Source organism: Vicia villosa, unplaced genomic scaffold (genome assembly GCF_029867415.1).
Source record: "Vicia villosa cultivar HV-30 ecotype Madison, WI unplaced genomic scaffold, Vvil1.0 ctg.000606F_1_1, whole genome shotgun sequence".
Classification (NCBI taxonomy): Eukaryota; Viridiplantae; Streptophyta; class Magnoliopsida; order Fabales; family Fabaceae; genus Vicia; species Vicia villosa.
Window position 1 is genome coordinate 686,693 of NW_026705278.1, and position 23,720 is coordinate 710,412.

Here is a 23,720-nt window from a genome sequence, read left to right on the forward strand (position 1 = left end):
CTGGCTATCCAGATGGTAATCACGTGTTCACTAATTCTGGACAAGCGTGCGTGTAGTTGAGGGGACGCCTACTTAGGTAACTGTGCTAATCACTTCTTTTGTCATTATTATCTCTCCTCACGTCATATAACATTAAATGCCATTCATCATTTCAGTTTCTTTTTATACTCTTCAAACATTTCTTTTCCCTCTATTTATTTCTCTCTCTCTCTCTCTCTCTCTCTCTCTCTCTCTCTCTCTCTCTCTCTCTCTTTATCTGCATTTTGCATAAACCCTAGTTTATTCATCTTCAACCTAGCATTCACCATGAATCCGTCTTCAAGTTCCTCTCAAGAGGTTTCTCCACTGAAAACTCGCTACACTCATCCATCAAAAATGGAAGTTTTGTGTAAATCTTCTGTGGACTCTGATGACTTGGGGGCTTATGGTTTCAAACCAAAAACGAAGACGAAGGCTCAAGGGTGGTCGATCTATTTGAATAGAACGGTTGGAAGGGTTGTCTGGTTCCAGGTTGAGAAACAAATCTCGGGGATCACTGACATTGATTTCAAGACGGATCTCTCAAGATTCCAAGAAGTCTCAAGTCAGATCTCTTATGTGATGTTGTTATCAACATTTATCCAAAGGAAGAAGACTTTCTTGAGATATTGGATGATGTTAAGGATCATGTTCTTGAATTCTACGTTAAGGGAAAGCCCCGTTTGAGACTTTAGCTCTCTTCCTGTGAACTATCTCTCACTTCCTCCTTGAATTCATGCATTCTCTTACAGTGGAGGTTCTAGTCTGGACAGGCATGCGGAGTTTCAAGCTTTCATGGCTAGACAAACTGAGAACACCGCAGGGATTCATGATATGTTAGCTAAGATTATGTCTAAGCTAGGGTTGTAGTCCTTAAGTCCTTGTAGTTTTCTTTGTTTGATTGCATCTGTTATTCTGCATACATCTTTTGTAATCCTGCTTGTTTAATCAATGAAAAGTTTAATTCTGTTTCTTTCCTTTGTCGTTTTCTACATCTGAATCTTTTATATTCTTTTTGATGTTATGACAAAAAGGGGGAGAAAATATATGATAAATGATTTGATTAAATATTATCAGTTACCGGGTAAAAAGGCCCCACATTACTAACAGAACTTGCAAAGTTCTATGCTTTAAGTTGTGTTGTTGCAGGAATTGAAGACTCAAGATCAACATGTAAGTATAAGAGTGCGCCTAAGAGGGGGGGTGAATTAGGTTTTCAAAAAATTTAATCGGTTTTATGAGAATACTTCTAATAATTTTTGGTTAAGTGTTTGAAGGTTTTTGTAAGGTTCTTTTCTTTTCTTTGGTAATGGTGATGAAAGCGATAAAGTGCGGAAAAGTAAAGTACGCAACGATATATACTGGTTCCCCTCACAATCCGAGAGTACTCCAGTCCCCTTTCAAACATGAAAGAGATTTCACTATAGTTAGAATTATTGTACAAGCCTATGCCTACTATCTAACCTATAGGGTGATCAAAGGTTCTTAACACCTTTAAGATCAATCAACACTAATGTGAATGAAGAACAATCCTCTTCAAACACACCACTTACTTCCAACAATCCTGGATAGTAAGGAGATAATTTTCTTTGAATTTTTACAAGAGATTTAGATGAAGTTTGTATAGCACTATCAATCTTGTATTGATCTTCTTCTTCAAATAAACAATTCTCAAAAAGAATATAAGTGTTCACAATGTATGCATGAAACTTTAAATGAATTCTCAATGAAAATGTGTGTAGAAAGTTTCATATAAAAATTCTGGTTTGTGGACACTTGAAAATAATGAAATTTATGAGTATGAATTGTTAATGAAGAAGGTGAATAATGATTATGAAATATGTAGTATTTATAATGTGTCAAACACCTCTTTGAATGGTTATTTTTTCATGAAACAATGCAATGATCAAGTGGTAAGAAAATGGATTCGTTTGAATAAGATCATGCAATGAAAAAACACACTGGTTCAGTAGGAACCGGTTCCTACCTGGGACAACCCGGTTCCTGCTGAACGTTACAGCAGAAATTTCAAATTTTGAACTGAGGAACCGGTTCCCACCTAGGGACAACCCGGTTCCCCATAGTAAAACACAGAGAACTGAAAACTTAGAATGCTGGGAACCGGTTCCCCCATAGGGACAACCCGGTTCCTAAAACCTTTATTTTGAATTTTAACTTTGAAAAAGGTTTTAAATGAACTTTTGAAGGATGACACTTTGTAGTATGTTTATGATATGCATGGAAATATATTTGTGAACAATTATATGTCAAAGTGAGTATTGTTTATACCTTTGACATTTTAGCTTGATTCTTGAATCTTCACAATTTCTTCAAGACTTTGAAATGATGTATTTTTGCTTGATACTTGAAATTCTTTTTGCACATCCTTTATAAAAGTTTGATGTCCATATTGTCTTCATCAAAACACACTATGCTTTGAGAAGCTTGCATTTACACAACATAAGAAGCAACAAGATGAATCAAGTTCTTGGATTCTTGAAGCAAGCTGAGTGCTATGAAGCTTCAGAATCAGAAGCAAGAAGGAAGAATGTTAACATATTCTGATGATAGAATATGATCTGAAACATTATGTCTATATGTTCTGATACATTCTATATTGGCTCTGATACATATTATGTGTTCTGACACATATTCTATGTTCTGACTCATTCATGCTGACTTTTGTCGTTTAGTTTTGTTCTGTAACATTTCAGGATGTAGAGATGCTCTGATGATGCTCTGGTACATTCAACAATGTTCTGATACAATCTAGCATGAAGTGATGAAAGAAGAAATTCAAGCTCTGAAGCTGTCCCAATGGAAGCAAGAATCAGAAGCTGTGGATGTTCTGAAGATCTAAAGAAATTCAAGTTCTGAAGCTGTCCGATGGAAGCAGAAGTCAGAAGCTGTGAATGTTCTGAAGATCAAAGAAATTCAAGTTCTGAAGCTGTCCGATGGAAGCAGGAATCAGAAGCTGTGAATGTTCTAAGGGTCTAAAGAAATTCAATGTTCTGAAGCTATCCTATGGAAGCAGAAATCAGAAGTCATGAATGTTCTGTAGATCAAGCAATGTGAACGTCTCTACTGAAATACTCAGGGAAGTCTTTTATTATTAAAATTCTTCTAGTATTAATTTCAGGGGGAGATTATTCATCTCAGGGGGAGATTGTTAATCTCAGGGGGAGACATATTCACATGCTTATGCTATAGCTGTGTAAACTGTCTTTAACCGTCTGCTCTTTCTGATCGCAAATTCATATCATTTATATATGTTTTTGTCATCATCAAAAAGGGGGAGATTGTTAGAACAAGATTTGTTCTGATCAATATTCTTAGTTTTGATGATAACAAGGATATGAATTTTGTGTGAGATAATGTGGTACTCTAATACATTGCAATTTCCCTTTCAGGAAATATATAAAGAGTATGCACAAATCAGCGCTCAGAAGCTTTGTCTCAGAAGGTTCAGCATGCAACATCAGAACATGGTCTGGCAAGACATCAGAAGATGGTCAAGGAAGAATCAGAACATGGGTCTATGGAAGCATCAGAAGAACTTGAGATCAGAAGCAGAAGCACTGAAGTTCTCATGGTATCACGCTCAGAAGCACTTCAAGGTCAGAAGACAAGAAGATGCTATGCACCAAGCTGTTTGACTCTGATGATATTCAAACGCTGTATACACAAACATCAGATCAGAAGAAAGTACAGGTGGCAGGCTATGCTGACTGACAAAAGGAACGTTAGAAGCTATTAAAGGCAACGTCAGTAGACACAGCGTGAACAAGGCTCGAGGTAGTTGACAAAAGCGTGAAACATTAAATGCAATGCTGTACGGAATACGCAAAGCATTAAATGCTCCCAACGGTCATCTTCTCAAGTGCCTATAAATATGAAGTTCTGATGAGAAGCAAGGTCAACGATTTTGAAAGAACTTATTCTGAAAAACTTGCTGAAACGCTGTTCAACTCAAAGCTCAGAAACTTCATCTTCATCAAAGCTCACTACATTGCTGTTGTAATATATTAGTGAGATTAAGCTTAAACGTTAAGAGAAATATCACTGTTGTGATTATAGCTTTTCAGAAGCATTTGTAATACTCTTAGAATTGATTACATTAATATGTAAGTAACTAGAGTGATCAAGTGTTGATCAGGATACTCTAGGAAGTCTTAGCTTGTGTCTAAGCAGTTGTAATTAGAGTGATCACGTGGTGGTCAGGATACTCTAAGAAAGTCTTAGCTTGTGTCTAAGCATTTGTTCCTAGAGTGATCAAGTTGTGATCAGGATACTCTAGAAGACTTAGTCGTGGACTAAGTGGAAAACCATTGTAATCTGTTGCGATTAGTGGATTAAATCCTCAGGTGAGGTAAATCACTCCGTGGGGGTGGACTGGAGTAGTTTAGTTAACAACGAACCAGGATAAAAATAACTGTGCAAATTGTTTTTATCGTTCAAGTTTTTAGACTACACTTATTCAAACCCCCCCTTTCTAAGTGTTTTTCTATCCTTCACTCTTGTGGGTCATTTTTAAAGTTTTGGTAAATGAATCTAAAAAGCCTGCCCAAAGAGTAGTTTTGACTAAGTACGATATACACAACTATAAAGGTTACCTCCATGCCGACATTAGGCATGTTCAAATTTTATCCATTGAATCTGCATGTGAGGAACAAAACTCAACCTTCATATATAATCCTGCCACCTCAGACAGTGCGGACACGGTCAACCTTCAGATCTAATCCTGCCACCTCGGACGGTGCGGACGCGGTCAACCTTCATATATAACCCTGAAACATCGAACGGTGTGGACTCGGTCAACCTTCAGATCTAATCCTGCCACCTCGTACGGTGCGGACGCGGTTAACCTTCAGATTTAATCCTGCCACCTTGGACGGTGCGGACGCGGTCAACCTTCAAATCTAATTCCGCCACCTCGGACGGTGCAGACACAGGTCAAAGAACGAGGCAGATATAATCGACACAAAAGATGTATTATGAAACTCATCAACACACTGGATCCGGTCTAACGTACGACTCATCCTAAGTATACCCTTTCATATACAGCCTACGTACAACTATTTATGGCAACCATATGACATTTCTTCTGATACAACCTCAGATACAGTCTAACATACAACTTATTCGGATCTCTACCTCATTATCAAATACTGGATGGCATCTTTAAGCTCATCTCTGACAATGTTCCGTTAACATTTGGATGGCCTCTATAAGCCCATCTCCAACATCACTTCCCGCACCGGCGAGTGCAAATTTCAGGGCATTTAAGTATTCAATCATCTTCTACCTTCAGATTTTGAAAGGCGAAAAAGCCTATCTACCTCTTAGGGTTTAAGAAAATTGAGTAGGGGCAGCTGTCATACCCCAAAATTTGCCCTCCATATTTTAAGGCATTTTGGTTCAAACAACCCCTTCAAGCTCCAATGGTCAATAGTCGAGTGGTTTGGCCTAAAAGTCAATTGTGGTCAACATACAGTCAAAATTCAGGATTGTTGGTCAACATCCTTCATTTGAAGTGACATTCATCATTAGATCAAGGGTTGATCATGATTCAGCAAGAAAAGTTCAGAAATCAACAAAACTCAAAGTTTATAAATTAGGGTTTTTAAGCTAAAAGTCAACTAAACTTTGACTGGTCATAACTTTCACTTATTTCATCAGAAAATTCTAATCCAAAGCTCATTTTGAAGGAAATTTAATTCTCTAAAACTTTGTGTCTCACAAGGGCTTGGCAAAAAATGCTTCATTTGAAAGATATGAGCCAAAATATTACAAGTCCTTTTGAAAGTCAACAAAAAGACACTTTTTCGCAATGAGTGGTGCATGAACATGGAAGACTCGATTGAGATGAAACCAAAAGGATCATTTAGAGGACATCTTAAGCTTTCCAAAAGGTCCTATAACACCTCCATATGATCAAAATTGAGGAAGATATGGGTTGCCCAAGTTGGTCAAAATTCAATAGAAGCATGAAAACCACTTTGGACAATTATGGATTTTTAAGCTAATGGGCTTAAGTTTTGGACTCAAACATGAATGTGACTTAAATAAGGACCCATAATGTCATTCTCTTATTTTATTTGGATTTTATTCTTTTAAAATCTAAATAAATCAAGTAAAATATAAAATATTTGAATTAATTCATGCGGGTTTATTTTTAATCATACAAAAGGCCCAAATATTAACATAAGAAGGTCCAATTTCGTTTGGCATGGTTATAGAGAGAGAGAGAGAGAGAGAGAGAGAGAGAGAGATTAATCCAAAAAAGAAAGAATATATGATTTTTTCAATCAAATTTCATTCTTCTCAATCACGTGATTTATTTCCTAAACTATTGACCTAATTCATTCCTATATATTCACATTACTGTTAGCTGAAGATTTCGTTTGGGAAGAATATCTTTCGAAGGTTTAAATTCGAGGGAAGGTAGTTACTGATGATCATCTTTGAGATAAAAAATGGCTACTGATGGCCATGTTCGAAAGGGATGGTTTAAGTTGGCACTGAAGCTAAATTCGAAAGGAATTGTCTTTGGGGACTTAAACGTTTTTTACGAAATATGCATAAGTACTGATGCTTAGCGTATTTTCGTGGTATTCTTGATTCTGATTATGTTGCCACGCGTCGAAAGAAGATTCAGGCGAGATGATTTGAATTTCGAAGTAGTTTATGTAACCGCACGAAGACAGATGGCATCCCTGGATTTTCTGCAGGCAACGTGGCATTAGATTAGTGTAGGACCGTTAGGGTCGAAACTAGTATAAATAAGGGTCTTAATGTTAGGATTCCGTGTGTTCATTTTGTACAAATCACTCACATATTGCTCAAGTATCAAGTGTTAAGAGAACGAGTTCCGCTGAGAAATGTACGTATGACACCACCATCAATTTGAATACATTTGTATCTTTCTTTATTCAAGTATCTTCAGACATTACTGCATTTCGTTTACTTTCTGTCATTTACATTCCTGCACCCTTTATTTTCATTTTATTTAGTTTCGAAGCATTTAAGTTTCTGCACTTTAAGATTCTTGCACTTTATAGTTTTTGTCTTATATTTTATCTTTGTCTTACCCTTTGCTGATGTTATATTTACGTGTATAACAAGGTGATTGCTAATCTTTATTTCTTTTATTAAGTATTTCTTATTTCGAGACAAGCCAACCATAGATATGATTCGAACTATCATGAATAACAACCTTTTTGACTATGTCCTAGGATCAATCTAGTCGATCCTGCGAGTAACCAAATTATATTTACTATAGTTTGGAAGACTAGCGGTTGTTTACCGGAAATCACCGTAAACAAATTGGCACGCCCAGTGGGACAATGTCAAACAGATTGTTATTAATTGATTGTTTTTGTTTTCTCTAGAAAATATCAAGACCTTGTATGAACCTTAGGAACGGTAAATTAACCAACAGTGCACAACCGATTCCTAAACGAATGTACAACAAGAAAATGGTCAATGCGGCCAGCGCAGGGGGGAGATCAGGATCCCCCACAAGGGTCAGGAACAGTAGCGGCAAGTTCTACACATGTTTTGACTTCCACTCCAGAGACCTAGGCTATACTGGTTTCGACGGAATCTATTCCTATAGGTGATTCTCAGGCGATGCCTGAAAATACTATAGGGACGACAGGAACGCTCCCAGTCTCGAGTGCGACTGCTATCCCTTCATTAACAAGTGCAGGCGAGATACCACATTTCGCAACTAATACCACAAATCAGATGTTTACCCCAAGACCACCACCTGCCTCAGAGATGTGGAGATCCTATTTCCAGTATGGAATGCCACCTTCATACTTGACAGGATTAGGAGGAGCGGGGCCTACATATACTACAACTAACCCAACACCGTTTTCGCCTAATGTTGGTTCGATAGGTCGAAGCGGACAGAATTCGGGTTTTTCTGCCCAAGTACCCCCTTTTACCACAAATAGTCAAGCAACATTTCGACAGGAAATGGATGCAAGTAACCATGATATGTTAGTAAATCTTGCTAAAGAATTGGGGTCCATTCTGAATCCGATAGCAACAAGCATTGCTATGTCGAACCACGATAATGTGGAAACTTTCCAAAAAATATCATCTCAAATGAATCGAATGGCAGATTTCCTAGGAGTTCCACAAAATAGACGAAGGAACAACCAATCAACTTATCAGGAGGGGCAACCCATTCTAGAACAAGTTAGACCCCCAGTACCGCAACCTAGGTCAACACAAGTCGAACAAAACCGAGTAATAGATTTAGAAGCTCGAAGTCAAACAACTGGCGTTGGCCAACAAGCAGTTGCTCAGCCACAACCTAATGTAGTGGTAGTAGGAAGAAACGAACATCCTGATGAAGTGGTACATAGGGTTAGGAGAGATAATCTGGCAACAGAAAATAATCTCACTGCCATGATAGAGAGAATAATGGCTAACAATGGCCTTAATACCGGGCTTCGACGCCCAAACTATACATCCCCAATAGCAGAATATATCATGCAAACAGAATTGCCAAGGGGTACCAAAGTACCAAAATTTACTAAGTTTTCAGGGGACACCAATGAATCTACCGTGGAGAACATAGCCAGATATCTGATGGAAGCAGGGGATTTAGCAGGGAACGAAGACTTAAGGATTAAATACTTCCCTAGTTCGCTGACAAAAAATGCTTTTGTTTGGTTCACTACGTTGCCCCCAAATTCCATAGATGCATGGGCACACTTGGAAAGATTATTCCATGAACAATTTTACATGGGTCAAACCAAGATAAGCTTGAAAGAATTGGCTAGCATCAAGAGGAAATTCACGGAGTCTATAGATGATTACTTAAACAGGTTCCGTTTGTTGAAATCAAGATGTTTCACGATTGTCCCAGAACATGAATTAGTTGAAATGACTGCAGGTGGCCTAGATTATTCAATTCGAAAGAAACTGGATACTCAATACCTGAGAGATATGGCCCAATTGGCAGACAGGGTTCGACAGGCCGAACGATTAAAAGCAGAAAAGGCCAGAGCAAGTAAGAGTTATAAGAAGGAGAGAGTAGTATACGTCGAAGCAGACGAAGTCGATGGCGAACCTTTCAAAGATTCGTACGACATGGAAGAGGTCGAAATAGATCTTGCTGAGTTAAAAGAGGCGCCACCCTATTCTTGCAAATTGCTTACCCCTTCTAATGGAAAGAATCCAGTAGATAATGATAAAAGCGATAGATTTCCTAAGAAGACTTATACATTCGATGTCACTAAATGTGACGAAATATTTGATTTATTAGAAAAAGATGGCCAGATGATAGTACCTCCCAATTCAAAAATTCCTCCGTTAGAACAACGGAAGAAGCGAGGTTTTTGCAAATATCACGGTTTTTTAGGCCATAAAACTTCACAATGTTTTCTTTTCAGGGATCTAATTCAGAATGCTATCAAGGATGGACGTCTGAAATTCGCTGACAAAAACAAGAACCCTATGAAGGTTGACGTAGACCCTTTGAATGTGGATGACACTAACTTGTGTGAATCATTTGACGTCAACATGGTGGAAGTATCTGAAATTGATGCTGCTGAATCGGAGATAATTGCAGGTGGAAAGCAGGCTACTGAAGGCATAAATGCCAATTCGAGCTTCAATACTGATGTTGAAGGATCTTTTGATGCTGAAATGACCGAAGATTTGAAAGGAAAAACAAGTGAGGCCACTGAAGACCTTACAGTAAAGCTTCAGCAGATACGAATTTCTGAGATTCCTCCGGCAGGTGTTAACATGGTCAATGTTAGACGCCCTTTATCTGAAATTGAAGAACTAGAAAAATGGCTGATAAGGGAGAAAGGAAACATTGAAATCCCGCCAAGGGGAAACAGTCTGAAGGATTATCTCTGGGATTGTCATGTGAAAAATGGTGAAAAAAGGCTGATGTGCCCGAGATGTTCAGTTATGACAAATCGAAAGGTTCAAGCTAATTTCGAGAGGGCCCTGCGAGAAAGAATGGAGTAACCTTGGAGAGGAGGAAACTTGCTGCTGAAAGTATACCCAAGGTCTGAAGAAAGCTTGGTTGGTTTCTTGGTCAGGTGTCACAACGACAACTCTGAAGTTGCACGGTGCCCTAGATGTGGTGCAGTCTATGACGAACTGCTAGCAGGATCATTCGAAAGGGTGTATCTTTATATGGGTCGGGAGACTCAGGGACTTCGTCCTAACTTGTATGGGTTCGACAACCGGACCCCATCATGGAGGCCTGACAGCCCACACCCTAGAGCTCGAAGGGTCACATTCAAAATTCCTGCAGACATACCCAGGGATAGATGGATGAAAGCTGGTACCAGAACCAACAAATGGCGAAGTTGGGACCAAGGAGGAAGAACTGCAATGGCATATAGGAAGCAATTCCAGACTTCCAATCGAGAGATGTACAGGTTGGAAAACTACAAAGGCAAAAATCCTATGTCCAGATCCCAATGAAGAAGGCACCAGAGGATGAAGAAGGCCCAGAGGGAATACAAACCAAGGGAGACTGGAGAATCAAGTAGCAATCAGATCCCAATGCAGGGGGCAAGGACAAGTAAACCTCCAGTGGAGCGTAAGTTGTTCGATTCTGAAAATGAAAAAGAGGAAGAGAAAATGCATTCCAGCCCTTGGAAGGAAGACGATAGGCTGACGAATGACTTTGACTCAGACGGAGTTTCGTCTATAAACCTCAATTACAATGTTGTGTCAGTACTCCCTCATGAGTATAACAAAGAAACAGAAGTTGAAGATTGTGAGGAGGCTGATGAGGAAGAGATGGCAAGACACAGACCTGTGTGTTATTATGTGCTGAACAATGGGGCAGTCAAAGAGCAGAACGCTTTCTTCGAAAGGCCTGATGAAGGTATGAGGAATCATTTGAAACCACTCTATATAAGAGCCAAGATTGAGAATGTTGGTATTAACAAAGTCTTAGTGGATGGGGGAGCAGCAGTGAACCTAATGCCCCAATATATGCTGAAGAGAATTGGTATGTTCGATACTGATATAAGACCACATAACATGGTTCTGTCCAACTATGAAGGCAAGATAGGGCAAACTTTAGGAGTAATTCAAGTGAATTTGACTATGGGTTCCGTCACCAGGCCAGCGATGTTCATGGTGATACCAGCGAAGGCTAATTACAATCTTTTGCTTGGAAGAGAGTGGATCCATGGAGTGGCGGCTGTGCCTTCGACGATGCATCAAAGACTAACCATTTGGAGAGCAGATGGCATAGTAGAAAACATCGAAGGAGATCAAAGTTATTACATGGCTGAAGTCAATCAGGTCAATAAAACTAGTTTCGACAGGAATCTGGCGAACATAGGACCGTGTCATGCTGCTGAAGACATATACACTCAAAACAGAAATGCTTTGTACTATTTGTCTTTACATCCTAATGGATTCCAATGGAATAGAGAGATAATGGATGGTCCAGAAGATATCCCACCAGTGGAGCATTTACCAACAATACGGCCAACAGGCTGGGACGACGACGTTGACCATGTCTGAAGCATCTTTTTTCGAAAAGATTTCGGCTTATATAGCCGAGAATAAAAGAAACACAGCTCTCGAAGCCGAGCTATCACACATGACAATCAGTACGGTTCAAAGAGAAGCAGAAACGAGGGATTCTGGAATACATCCTACCCCCCAATCCCTCGAAGATCCAGTCCAAGCCAAAGAGATCTCAGGAGAAGAGATAAGTCAAAGACTGGATGCAATCTACGACGAAGAGCCTTTGGGATTCGAGAAAGACCCAATGGGGGCAAATATCAAAATGTTAGCCCAAGATCCACTCGAAGAAGTAAATCTCGGAGATGGAGATCAGAAGAGGGTAACATACATCAGTGCGAAACTGGCGCCAACGGTGAAGTCAAAAGTCATCACGTTGTTGAAGGAGAACAAAGATTGCTTTGCATGGGACTACGACGAGATGCCTGGTTTGGGGCGAGATTTGGTCGAATTAAAGCTGCCCATCAAGGAAGGAAAAAAGCCCATCAAGCAAACTCCTAGGAGATTCGCACCAGAAATTCATTCGAAGATCAACGCCGAGGTCGAAAGACTTCTACGATGCAAGTTCATCAGAACTACGAGGTATGTCGAATGGATTGCTAATATCGTACCGGTTATTAAAAAGAACGGTTCATTAAGAGTATGTATAGATTTTCGTGATCTTAATGCAGCAACGCCTAAAGATGAATATCCCATGCCTGTGGTAGAAATGTTAGTAGATTCAGCCGCAGGCTTCGAGTATCTAAGCATGTTACTACGCTTTGTCGAGCAGCAGCCATGGAAACTGCTTCAACAAGTCCTTTGAAGATCATCAGAGGAAAGTTGATCTTCTTCCCGCGGAGGGCACATAGTATAAACTCCAAATCCTCCACCATGATGCTATTTTGATCATGGTTTCATGGACGAAAGTTGCCCACGAGGAGTTGATGCCAAACCCTAATGACCTTGGCGCTGAAAGGATCATTATCCATAAGAGTCCTCAACATAAGATGAGTGGTCATGTTGAAGGTATTGTCGTCAAAGGTCTCCCCAGAATTGTTGCATCTCAGCAGGTTGGAGATGGTGGAAGGAGTGATAGTGATATGGGCCCTTCGAACCTCAAAGACGATAGTGGTTCTGCCTTCCGGATCTATGCGCAGAGACGCAAACATCCAAAAGTCCGCTAACATATTGGGATAAACAGATCCCTCCAGCATTTCATAGTAAGACTCAAGATCTTGGTTAGCAAAGAGAGCGCTAAGACTTATGAAGTTTTCATCAAGCTCTTCTTCAGAAAGTTTGAATTCTTTCTTGATGCAAGCCCTGATGTTAGCATGAGTTAGGGGTAGTGCCATTTGGAGAAGAAGAGTTGGAAAAGGTTTTGTCTGGTTCTGTGTTTGAGAGAATGCAAGAAGGAACGAAGTTTTGGGGCAAAGAGTTTGAAGCAAATGTGAAGGAAGAAGTGGAATACCAACTCTTTATATAGAATAAGTTGGCAGTAGAGGAACGGTTCTGTTTTAATGATTGATTGGACCGCGTTTGGTATTCCAAAGAGAAGTTATGGCTTCCGCCGTTTCCCGCCCTTGGAAGTTGAAATATAATCATGATAAGAACTGATGCACGCACGTCTCAAATAGACGTTTTGGAAAAGATGACGTCAGCTTTCAATGATGGTTACGGCTAAGGGTAGTAGAATCGTCAAGTCTAGGCTCAAAGGGCTGCGAAGGGTAATCATGTCACGTGGTTACATTTATTAAAATTACTGTGACAGTGGAAAAAGTATATTTTGGCAAGTTTTAGAGAATTACTAAGATATGACTTATGATAATTGCAAAATAAAATATGTGGGGAGATTGAAAGATAAAGTTGCACATATATATATATTCTTGGAGAAATATGATTACAAAACAAGATAAGTACGCAGCACAAAAAGAGTACAAGGTTCGAAGCAACTATTTAAAATCTTTGGGAAGGTTATCTTTTATCTTCGAGTACTGGATCTCCCGCAAGGACATATGACGCTCGATCAATGCCTGTTGTCTTTTCAGTTCTTCGATCTCTGGCACTAGCTGCTGTGCCGTTTCGAGGTGTCAAATCCCTGACTGTGCCACTTCAGTTAATTCGTCTTGATTGGTTTTTTGGATTTCGACCTGACGAGACTGGGCATCCTTTATCTTCCCTTCGAGTTGCTCAATTTCTTTTTTCCACGCTTTGATATTGGTCTCACACTCTTTATATTCTCGTTGGTTCTTCGAACGCTCAAGCTTAAGGGTTTCAACCTTCTTCGTTGCATCGTTAGCAGCTTCCCATTCAGAACTGTGAGAAGTCATTTTTGTTGTGAGTTGTCCGTCAATATCCCGTTTTCGAAGGATATTGGATTGGAGTTGTTCAATCAGAGAACTCAATAAAACGATGACTTCTGAGATTTCCACTGGTACAAGAAGTAAATCCACTTTCTTCAGAAGGTTGTTTAGGCCATAATATTTGGTGGAATCCTTGCTGAGAGCTTCGACGAGGTTGGTTTCAAAGAACCTCTCTCTTATCTGATGAAGGAGTTTAGTAATATCATCCTTGTCACCAGTACCTGCCAAGACAGTCGAAGAAGTTCCAAGAGACGTAGCATTATCAATACTCATCATGGTCTTGAGGAAGCTCGCAGGATCAGTCTTCTTGAGTTGCTCTAGTTTTGAAGGAGTAGGCATCGTAGGAACCTGCTTCGAAGTAGTCCCATGACTGACCGTAGTTCCAAGGTTCGAAATTTCATTAGAACCAGGTGTAGCCAGTTTGGAAGTTTCTTCTGCAACATCTTGTTCAGATATAGTGTCTTTGCTGCCAGTTGGTTGTCCAGCTGCGTTACCACTATTCGAACATTGCGGATTTTCCTCTATAGTTTCATCTTGATGAGTGGGTGGAGACTCACCATTTGAATGGCTTTCTTTAGCAGATGCAGTCGGAATGATGGTTGCAAGAGGTTGATTGTCTTCGAGAACGGGAGAAAGCACATGAAATTCGTGTTGAGAAACACCTGTGATAGACAGTCAAGATCGATTAAAACGAAAAGGCAGAAAACTCATCTGTCATTCGAAAGAGCAGACATTTACCTTGAAGTTAGTCAAGGTCAATGTGTAAACTTGAGGCTTTGAGATCAGAAGTAGCGGTACCAGCATCATCCTACATTGACAAGGTAAAAATGTGAGCTTAATCATTATAATTAGAATGTAAAGAAATGATTAAATGTTGAAACCCAAAATACCTTGGTTGGAATGTTTTCTGGACTGGAGTTATGACTCTCCATAATGGGGATAGTGCTAGTGGCCTTCAAGGGTGAGTCTTCGGAAGACACCTTGTCACTCGAAGAGGTGAGCTTCGAAGTCCCAGATCCCTTTCCTTTGGCTGAAGGGGTAGCGGTTTTTTGTCTTTTCTTTATCATTTGTCTGGTGCGAGAAGGAGATTTATCCTCATCGTCTGAGTCGGCTGTTGGAGGAGCTTTTCGCTTCGAATGTGCTGGAGGCTTCGAGCTCTGAAGTGCATTTTAAAACCAAGTGAGTGACATTCAGTACATTTTACAAGCTAAAAAATAAGATATCCATGTACCGTAGGTTTTTTGCTAGTGGTGACAGAATCACTCCCACTCGCCCTGGTATTCCTCGAAGTCCCAGAACCCTTTTGTACAGGGGCTTCCTTGATTTGTCTCTTTCGGGCAACAGCTGCGAACAAAAAATCAATCAGTATTTCAATAAAAAAAAGGGGGAATTAGTCGAGGGATCATCTAAACCCCAACCTTCAGGCATTGGAGTCAAAACGCGAACATGCTCAATATCTATATGAAGATGTCCTTTGAAAGTATCCAAGGTATGCTTAGTCGGGACCACTCGTTCAGCGCGTTTTTTAGTTTGTTCTTGAAGAATTTTCATAGGATTTCTACACACAAACCAGTCTGGAAAAGGAGGACTTAAAGCCACACCAAAATCAGCACTTGGCAGTGGAGGGAATTTTGGAGGATTAAGTTTGAAAGCCACTTCATAACGCAGTTCTGGTCGAACAGACGGGGGCAGTTTCAACTTATCCAGTTTAGCAGAAAACTTTTCACGTAAAGTAACCGCAGCCTCGCGAACGGTCCGACTAAGGTCATCAGGCCTATAGATAGTTTCAAAGAACTTTTGAAATGCTTGAATTTCTTTAATATGAGTCGAAGTACCTTTCTGGAAATTCTCCTGCACATCAACAAAAGCTGCAGTTAATTCTCGAGTAAGGCTGTCAGCATCGAAGATTTGTGTAGAATAATATTCTGTCCACCATTGATGAAAATCTATGGTAGAATAAAAAGCAGGCTCGAAGGAAATAGGAGACAAATTGGTGATGCCAACATATCGGGAGATTTTTGATTCATATTTATCTTCTGTCAGATGCGAAGTGTGTAGACACATGTGATTCCTTTTGTCATACAAACACTTCGGTTTGAGTTGAACCAGCCCAAATTGTCTTGAAACCAGATTCGGTTGATAGCAGAGGAGACATCAATGACTTTTTGGAGATCGAAGGCGATGATATAACAACTTTGGGGTGAGGAAAGCCTCCCAGATGGCCATAGATTCAGCTTGTTGATCAGGAGAAGTGGTTGGAAATTCTCGAGTAAACCATTCGGGACCCACCTTACGTTGTACGAATGGAGCCATCGAAGGAGTGAATTGATGACGTTCAGCGAACGTCATCATGAATGCCAGGAAAGTTTCACGAAGTTTGCCACTTTCTTCCTTTGGAGTTAGGTAAGCCAATCTGGTTCCTTCTACTGTTCAATCCTTTATGGCTTCACTTTCTTCATCCACAACATTTTTATATGGGAGGTGAGCCTCGAAAGTGGCATTGAGCCATAGTTGTAACAGCCAGAAAGGACCAGCGAAAAGAAGAAACCCTGTTTTATAGTTCTTAACAAGGTCCGTTGCCTCACCAAGATTCTCATAAAGAAATCCTAGGATTAATTGGCCTAGGTTTAACTTTATCCCAGCATTTAGCTGGTTAGCCATGCAAAGATATCTTTTTGCTACTTGTATGGACCTAGAGCAAAAGACACATCTCGAGAGCCAAAGTGCTAGAAACGCTATGTGTTCTTCGTCAGAAACGTTTGGGTCTGTTTCATTATGATATTGTTGAATGAAGGCAGTATATGTGACTGTCGCTTCGTTAAAATTAATGGTGTCAGTATCCATGAAATTAGGGTCGAAGGTTTCCCCAGTTGGTCGAAGCCCTGTAATGGCAGCTACATCGAAGAGGGTAGGGGTAACCATCCCGCATGGAAGGTGAAAAGTATTGTGAGAAGCATCCCAGAAGTAAACTGACGCTACTAACATGGTTTGGTTGTATTCTAAACCTGTTTTGGATAATTGGATTAAATCGTAAATCCCTAATTGTTTCCAGAAAGGCGCTTTTTGCTTTTCTACCTTCGTTAGCCAAGCATAATACAGGTTAGGATCCTTTGCTAATGGGATTGACCTGAAGACTTTCACAAAATTGGTTACATAGTTTAACCTAATTTTTTCTAAAGCTAAAGGAGTTTCAATTGAGGTCTCTGTTGGGTTATCAGGGTTTGGTGAGACTAGGTGGCCCTCATCGTCTATCTTATTCTTGCTAACTAAAGGCCTAGTCTTGTAATAAGCAGGAAAGAATTTATTCAAAGAGGAGTTATTTTCTCCTGGTAAAGGACCCATAAAGGCATGAGTTTTTCCAGAGAGTTCAAAGGGAATGATTACCTGAGAAGCATAGATGGCGCGCGCCTCTGCAGTATTTGGATTTGGTATGTGTTCTTGATCCCCTGTCTGTATAGGATTTTGAAGCTTTAGAACAGGTTGAAGAACATTTGAAGAAGACACCATGGGTAAATTTGATTTGGGAAATAGGTTTGAACGTAACTGAAGATGTTCTTTTCTGTGAAGAGAATGAGGAGATAGAAGTGAAAGTTGTATGAAGGTAGGAGTTCAAGTATTTAAAGGTTTAACGGAAACCCTTTCAAATCTTTTGGGTAAAAGCAAAGAGACACGCGGAAGGCGTTGATTTAATCCAACGGCGGTCGAATAATTATTGGCTTTACTCCTAGTATATAGGAGTAATGATCATGAAGTAAGACCAGAACGTGGGAATGTAAGTTATGGAAAGACATCTTTGAAAATGACGAGACGTTTTGGAAACAGAGTCATAAATGATTATGACGTCAGTCAATAGTCTCGGAACTCTAAGAAGTAAGTAGAATGAAATCTAGATACAGCAAGAAACGCCTATTTCTCTTGTTTTCGAAACAGGCATTTATTGGGGGCAATTTGTTAGCTGAAGATTTCGTTTGGGAAGAATATCTTTCGAAGGTTTAAATTCGAGGGAAGGTAGTTACTGATGATCATCTTTGGATAAAAAATGGCTACTGATGGCCATGTTCGAAAGTGATGGTTTAAGTTGGCACTGAAGCTAAATTCGAAAGGAATTGTCTTTGGGGACTTAAACGTTTTTTACGAAATATGCATAAGTACTGATGCTTAGCGTATTTTCGTGGTATTCTTGATTCTGATTATGTTGCCACGCGTCGAAAGAAGATTCAGGCGGGATGATTTGAATTTCGAAGTAGTTTATGTAACCGCACGAAGACAGATGGCATCCCTGGATTTTCTGCAGGCAACGTGGCATTAGATTAGTGTAGGACCGTTAGGGTCGAAACTAGTATAAATAAGGGTCTTAATGTTAGGATTCCGTGTGTTCATTTTGTACAAATCACTCACATATTGCTCAAGTATCAAGTGTTAAGAGAACGAGTTCTGCTGAGAAATGTACGTATGACACCACCATCAATTTGAATACATTTGTATCTTTCTTTATTCAAGTATCTTCAGACATTACTGCATTTCGTTTACTTTCTGTCATTTACATTCCTGCACCCTTTATTTTCATTTTATTTAGTTTCGAAGCATTTAAGTTTCTGCACTTTAAGATTCTTACACTTTACAGTTTTTGTCTTATATTTTATCTTTGTCTTACCCTTCGCTGATGTTATATTTACGTGTATAACAGGGTGATTGTTAATCTTTATTTCTTTGATTAAGTATTTCTTATTTCGAGACAAGCCAACCATATATATGATTCGAACTATCATGAATAACAACCTTTTTGACTATGTCCTAGGATCAATCTAGTCGATCCTGCGAGTAACCAAATCATATTTATTATAGTTTGGAAGACTAGCGGTTGTTTACCGGAAATCACCGTAAACAATTACATTCAGCAAGAGAGAGGACGGTTTCTGCAGCCAGAAAACCCTTATCAAACTTCAAAATTTTCAAGAAAAAGTGAGATTCCAATTTGGATTTGCAGGGGCACTCAAAGAATTCTGAGGCTTGAGAAATACTCCTTGAAGGTTAGTGAAGCTATTCCACTCGTTCCCATGTCTTGAAGTAGCAAGAACACGTCCTCAATAGCCACAGTTTGCACACTTTCATTCAAATTCAAATCCATTCGTTCATGCCGTATTAAACTATTTCGATTGCATTTTTATGTTTGTCATGATGATTTGAATGTTTTTGGATGGTTTAATTCGTGATTAGTTGCAGGAATGGAGATATGTCATTGTTAGGTTTTAGGGTTTCGTCTTAGGGTTTTGGTGTTACAGGTGAAATTGGATCAAAAGAAGGCCACTATTGAATCCAGAAGGCCAAAACGAGTTGAACCATGGTCTTATATTGGATTTATTGTTGTTATTGTTAAAATTAAAATACACAGGGTCTATAGCTATGGAGTTTGTATGTAGGTAAAGGTATTACAAGGATAAAACGACGGACGCAAGGAAGAAGACGAGACGTGGCGATCTCCCATTAGTCCGATTCAAAAAACGTTGTGCGCGTTTCACCATTAGATCCGGTGTGTCTCACTCACGTGCGTATGGAACGCCCTCATTCCTCAGCTGTCGGATCATTCTCTTCTCAGATCCAACGCACACAAGGGCGTAGTTCCACCATAGACCCTCAAGCCTACGCTGTATACGCTAAGTTTTTTTCATTTTTTTTATTTTTTATTTTTAATTTGATTATAATTATTTTCTTTTTGTTTTCTTTTTTAATTAAAACTAAAATTAATCTTTTTTTTTACTTAATTCTTTTTATAATTAACTTTTTTTCATAAAAATACTAAAAAAAAATTTAATTAATAAAAATCAAGTTTTTTAGATTAAACAATTTAGTAAATTAGGTTTTTGGTTAAATAAAACTAAAATTTTGTTTTTAGGATAAATAATTAAATTATGATCGATATTTGATTTTTATTTTGTATTTTTGTAAATATTTAATTTAATTAAATAATTGGTTAATTTAGGATTAATTGTTAATTTAATAATTAATTAGTAATAAATTTTCTAACCCTGGTTTTATTTTCTTTTCAAAACCCTAAATTCAATCTTCTCTCTTCTCATCTCCCTTTACTTCTCAACTTCTCGATTTTATTTTTGTTAAATTATTATTATATAATTGTTTCGAGGTTGTAATAGTTAATTAGGCTTTTATTTTCCGCATATTATTAATTATTATGTAACTGTCCCAAAGCCTTGCAATAGTTCAAACTAGGATTTTACTTTTCCGCATCCACGTTTTTGGTTATGTAATCCCCCATCTCGAAGCCCTGTAATAGCGTAGATTTGCTTTTCCGCATTTACTTTCTGCATCCTTATAACTGCTATAAACTATTTAGATGTATGTTAATAGGATTGTATGGCAAGACTAACCAATTGGGCTTAGATCACTAATTCAAAGATTAAATATCTAAATATAAAAACTCCTTTTACTGTTCACACACTCACCTTTAGGGTAATCCTCTCTTATGTTGCCTTTTGACGAATAATGGTCAAGTCTCTCGAATGTGAGGATACTCTTAGCAAGGTTGCCTACGAATAAAAATCATCATAAAAGATCATAGACCCTTCGAGTTGCCTATGATAAAATGATCTTATCCCTCGATGTTTCCTTCGATTAAATGATGACAGTCCCTTCGAAATGCTAAAGTATCCTCACAAGTTTCCTTCTATAACCATACGAGGACCCTCGATGTCCCTTCACGTCCAATGAAAGGACTACTTGCCTAACAATTGGTATGGATAGCCTCTTTCTTAAAAAGAAAAGACTTTAAGAACAAGATTGACCTTCGAACTTAGGGTAGGTAGTTCCTAATTGCTTGCTCAAATAAAAACAAATGCTTTTCATACACCTCTTTTCAAAACAGTTTCAAAGGCTACACTTTATTTACAAAGTTAAATTCCTTTTTCAAACACACACACGCACACACAAATCAAACATTTCAAACAAACAAAGTGACCTAAGCAATTAAGAACCCGTGGATAACCATGGATACAAAGGGTGCTTACACATTTCCTTCGTATAACCTACCCCCCGAACTGTTTTCAAAACAGTTTCAAAGGCTACACTTTATTTACAAAGTTAAAGTCCTTTTTCAAACTTTTTCAAACACACACACACACACACACACAAATCAAACATTTCAAACAAACAAAGTGACCTAAGCAATTAAGAGCCTATGGATAACCATGGATACAAAGGGTGCTTACACATTCCCTTTGTATAACCTACCCCCGAACTCAAAATCTTTCAAGAGGTCTTTCCTGTTCTTTTTGCCTTTCCTAATTGGATAAAATAAAAGACCATGGCGACTCTAGCTAACCGCAACATTGTTTTGTGAAAAAAAACAAAAAGTCAGTTCTCCCACCGTATTACATTCAGCATTATCCCCCTTTCTTGTGTTTTTCTCACCTCCATTGCTTTGATAGGTGCTAGAGAGGGAATATTCTTTCTTTTATTGGCCTTCTCGCCACTTCACACCCTAGTTCTTGCAGTTTGCTACTGGTGCTCGAGCTTCCAACCTCTGGAATTGTTTTCTTTTTTCTTTGGTATTTCCTCCACCGCATCCTTGTCATGGGTTTCCTCCCATGTAACTAGGATTGTAGGAGTATTTTTTGGACACTTGGGAGTTATCTTGGTAAGACGAACTCGTGTTTAACCTTATTTTCTTCCAATTTTTTGGTTGTTGTTATCTTTGTTTCGAGGATGAACCCATTCACCGGAAGGTACATTTTTTGAGGAGTTATAAATTTTTCCTCGGCCTCCCCTTCGGCCTGAATCCACATTTTGTATCCTATATGGGATACCTCTTTTGTTAAAGGCGAAATTGGGCCCTTTGTTGGACCGTATTTCCCAACTCAAAGGCTGGGGTTTGATGTTTTCGAGGCCCTCAGTGGAATTCTTATCAAAAATTGCATTGCATCTTGGGCATATTATCACCTCAGAGTTCTTCAACTTGCATATGTTGAGGAAATCGATCAATTATTCCCTAGCCTGTGGATATACCACCTTGATTTTTTCAGAGTATTCTGGCTTAGATACTACTTCCATGGTAATGAGCCTCCACAACCAAACATTCAACTGGTTTGTCGTAATGAGTTTCCTCGATTTGTAGGAGGTTATCATCCACTTGCATTAAATCCTTGGCTTTGTCGCCGAACTGCAATCCCCCTTACTTCAGCATGTTTGGTACCAGATACCTAAATAGAACATATTAGCAAGTCTTATGACCAAGAAAATTATGGAATTTACAAAACCCTCTTTTCTTTCGTTGCTCTAAAGGTGGCGTCTTTAAACCCTTTAGGACTATACTTTGGTCATCTGAAACTAAAAGGTAAAATATTTTATTGCACTTAGTTACATCAAATGTATAAGTTTTTGCGAAAAATTTATCATTTTTGGGTTCGACAGGATTCTTCCCGTCGAACGGTTTTAAGAGTTTACCAATATAAGGTGGTCCTGACTTTAGTTCTTCCATGTTAACATCATTTTCTTTGACCTCTTCATACCCCATGTCGTACTCATGTTCATTTTTGTTTGCTTCTATATAAGTGACTTTCTCTTTTTTATGAAACTTATTCGACATGGCCTTTTAAACTTTTGGCCTGTCGAATTCTATCTGCTAACTGAGGCATGTCTCTTAGATATTAGGTGTCTAGTTTCTTTCTAATGGAATAATCTAGACCTCTGACATCCAGTTAAACGAATTTGTGTTTATGCACTTGGGTAAAACACCTTGCTTTCAATAGCCAAAACCTATTCAGATATTCATATATTAATTCAGGGGTTTTGCGCCCCACGCTAGCTAATTCCTTAAGGCTAATTTCATGCGTCTAGAGCATCCACTGGCAAAGTACCGGTCTTCTCTCTTTGTATTTCTCAAGGAGGTATGAGCTATTAGGTTGACATCTCTTTCTTTGACACTTCTCTTTTTGCTGATTTGACCAGCTTTAGAATGAGCTGAAGATTTTTGGTCTTCAAATAATTTGCAAGAGAAAGTAGGGATGGAAGGCATACCCAAACCCACCAGCACCCAAACCTGAGTTGACGGGTGAAAACCTGAATTGACTGGGTTTGGGTTTGGGTGCCACCCAATATTTTAGGTGAGGGTTCGGGTAGTGTGAAACTCACACGCGAAACCACATCCGCTTAGACCTGAAATTACATAAGTTCCCCTAAATATATAAGATGTAGGAAAATTGATGGAAAATTTCAATGTTGTTGTTGTATTTTATGTGTTTTACTACGGGTTCGGGTGAAAAAACCTGAACCCAACGGGTGTGGGCGTGGGTGTTATTTTGCCACTCGAATAGCCTTTGGGTTCAAGTTCGGGTGGTGATTTCTGTTAGAACAAGATTTGGTTCGGCGATATATCTATGAGTTTTGATGATAATAATGAGTATGTTTGTATGAAAAATTTTGGTACTCTAATGTTTGTTGCTTTGAGCTTTTAATAAATAGGTTATGAATCTGATGAAAGGTGTGGCCAACACATCACAAAATACCAAGTTTTGTTTCTATGCTACACAAGTTCTTATGAACAGTAGCAAACCACTTCAAAAGACTCTGAAGTTGTCCCTCTAATACGAATTCTGAAGAAACTAATCTAAAGACCAAGTGCTGAAGATTCTGAAGACGCGGCTTAAAAGACTTTGAAGAATTGAAGCTCTGAAGATTTATGTTTCTAAAGATAAAGGGTACTAAAGACCAAATGCTGAAGACTCTGAAGACGTAGTTCTTAAGACTCTAAAGACGTAGTTTTGAAGACTCTGAAGATATAGTTCTGAAGACTTTGAAGACTCAACAACTTATTTTCTTTTC

The 23,720-nt window shown here is 38.9% G+C and overlaps 1 protein-coding gene across 1 annotated transcript; it reads right to left on the minus strand.

Annotated features, from left to right (window-relative positions):
• Window positions 1–13,613: 13,613 nt before the first annotated feature.
• Window positions 13,614–22,413, minus strand: LOC131629815 (cell wall protein RBR3-like). The gene is made up of 6 exons (XM_058900614.1): window positions 22,344–22,413; window positions 15,118–15,230; window positions 14,777–15,043; window positions 14,655–14,694; window positions 14,108–14,548; window positions 13,614–13,954 (listed from the first exon to the last, which is right to left on the minus strand). Exons 1-6 carry the CDS (start codon window positions 22,411–22,413, stop codon window positions 13,614–13,616), a joined length of 1,272 nt encoding a protein of 423 aa, XP_058756597.1.
• Between the last annotated feature and the right edge of the window lie 1,307 nt (window positions 22,414–23,720).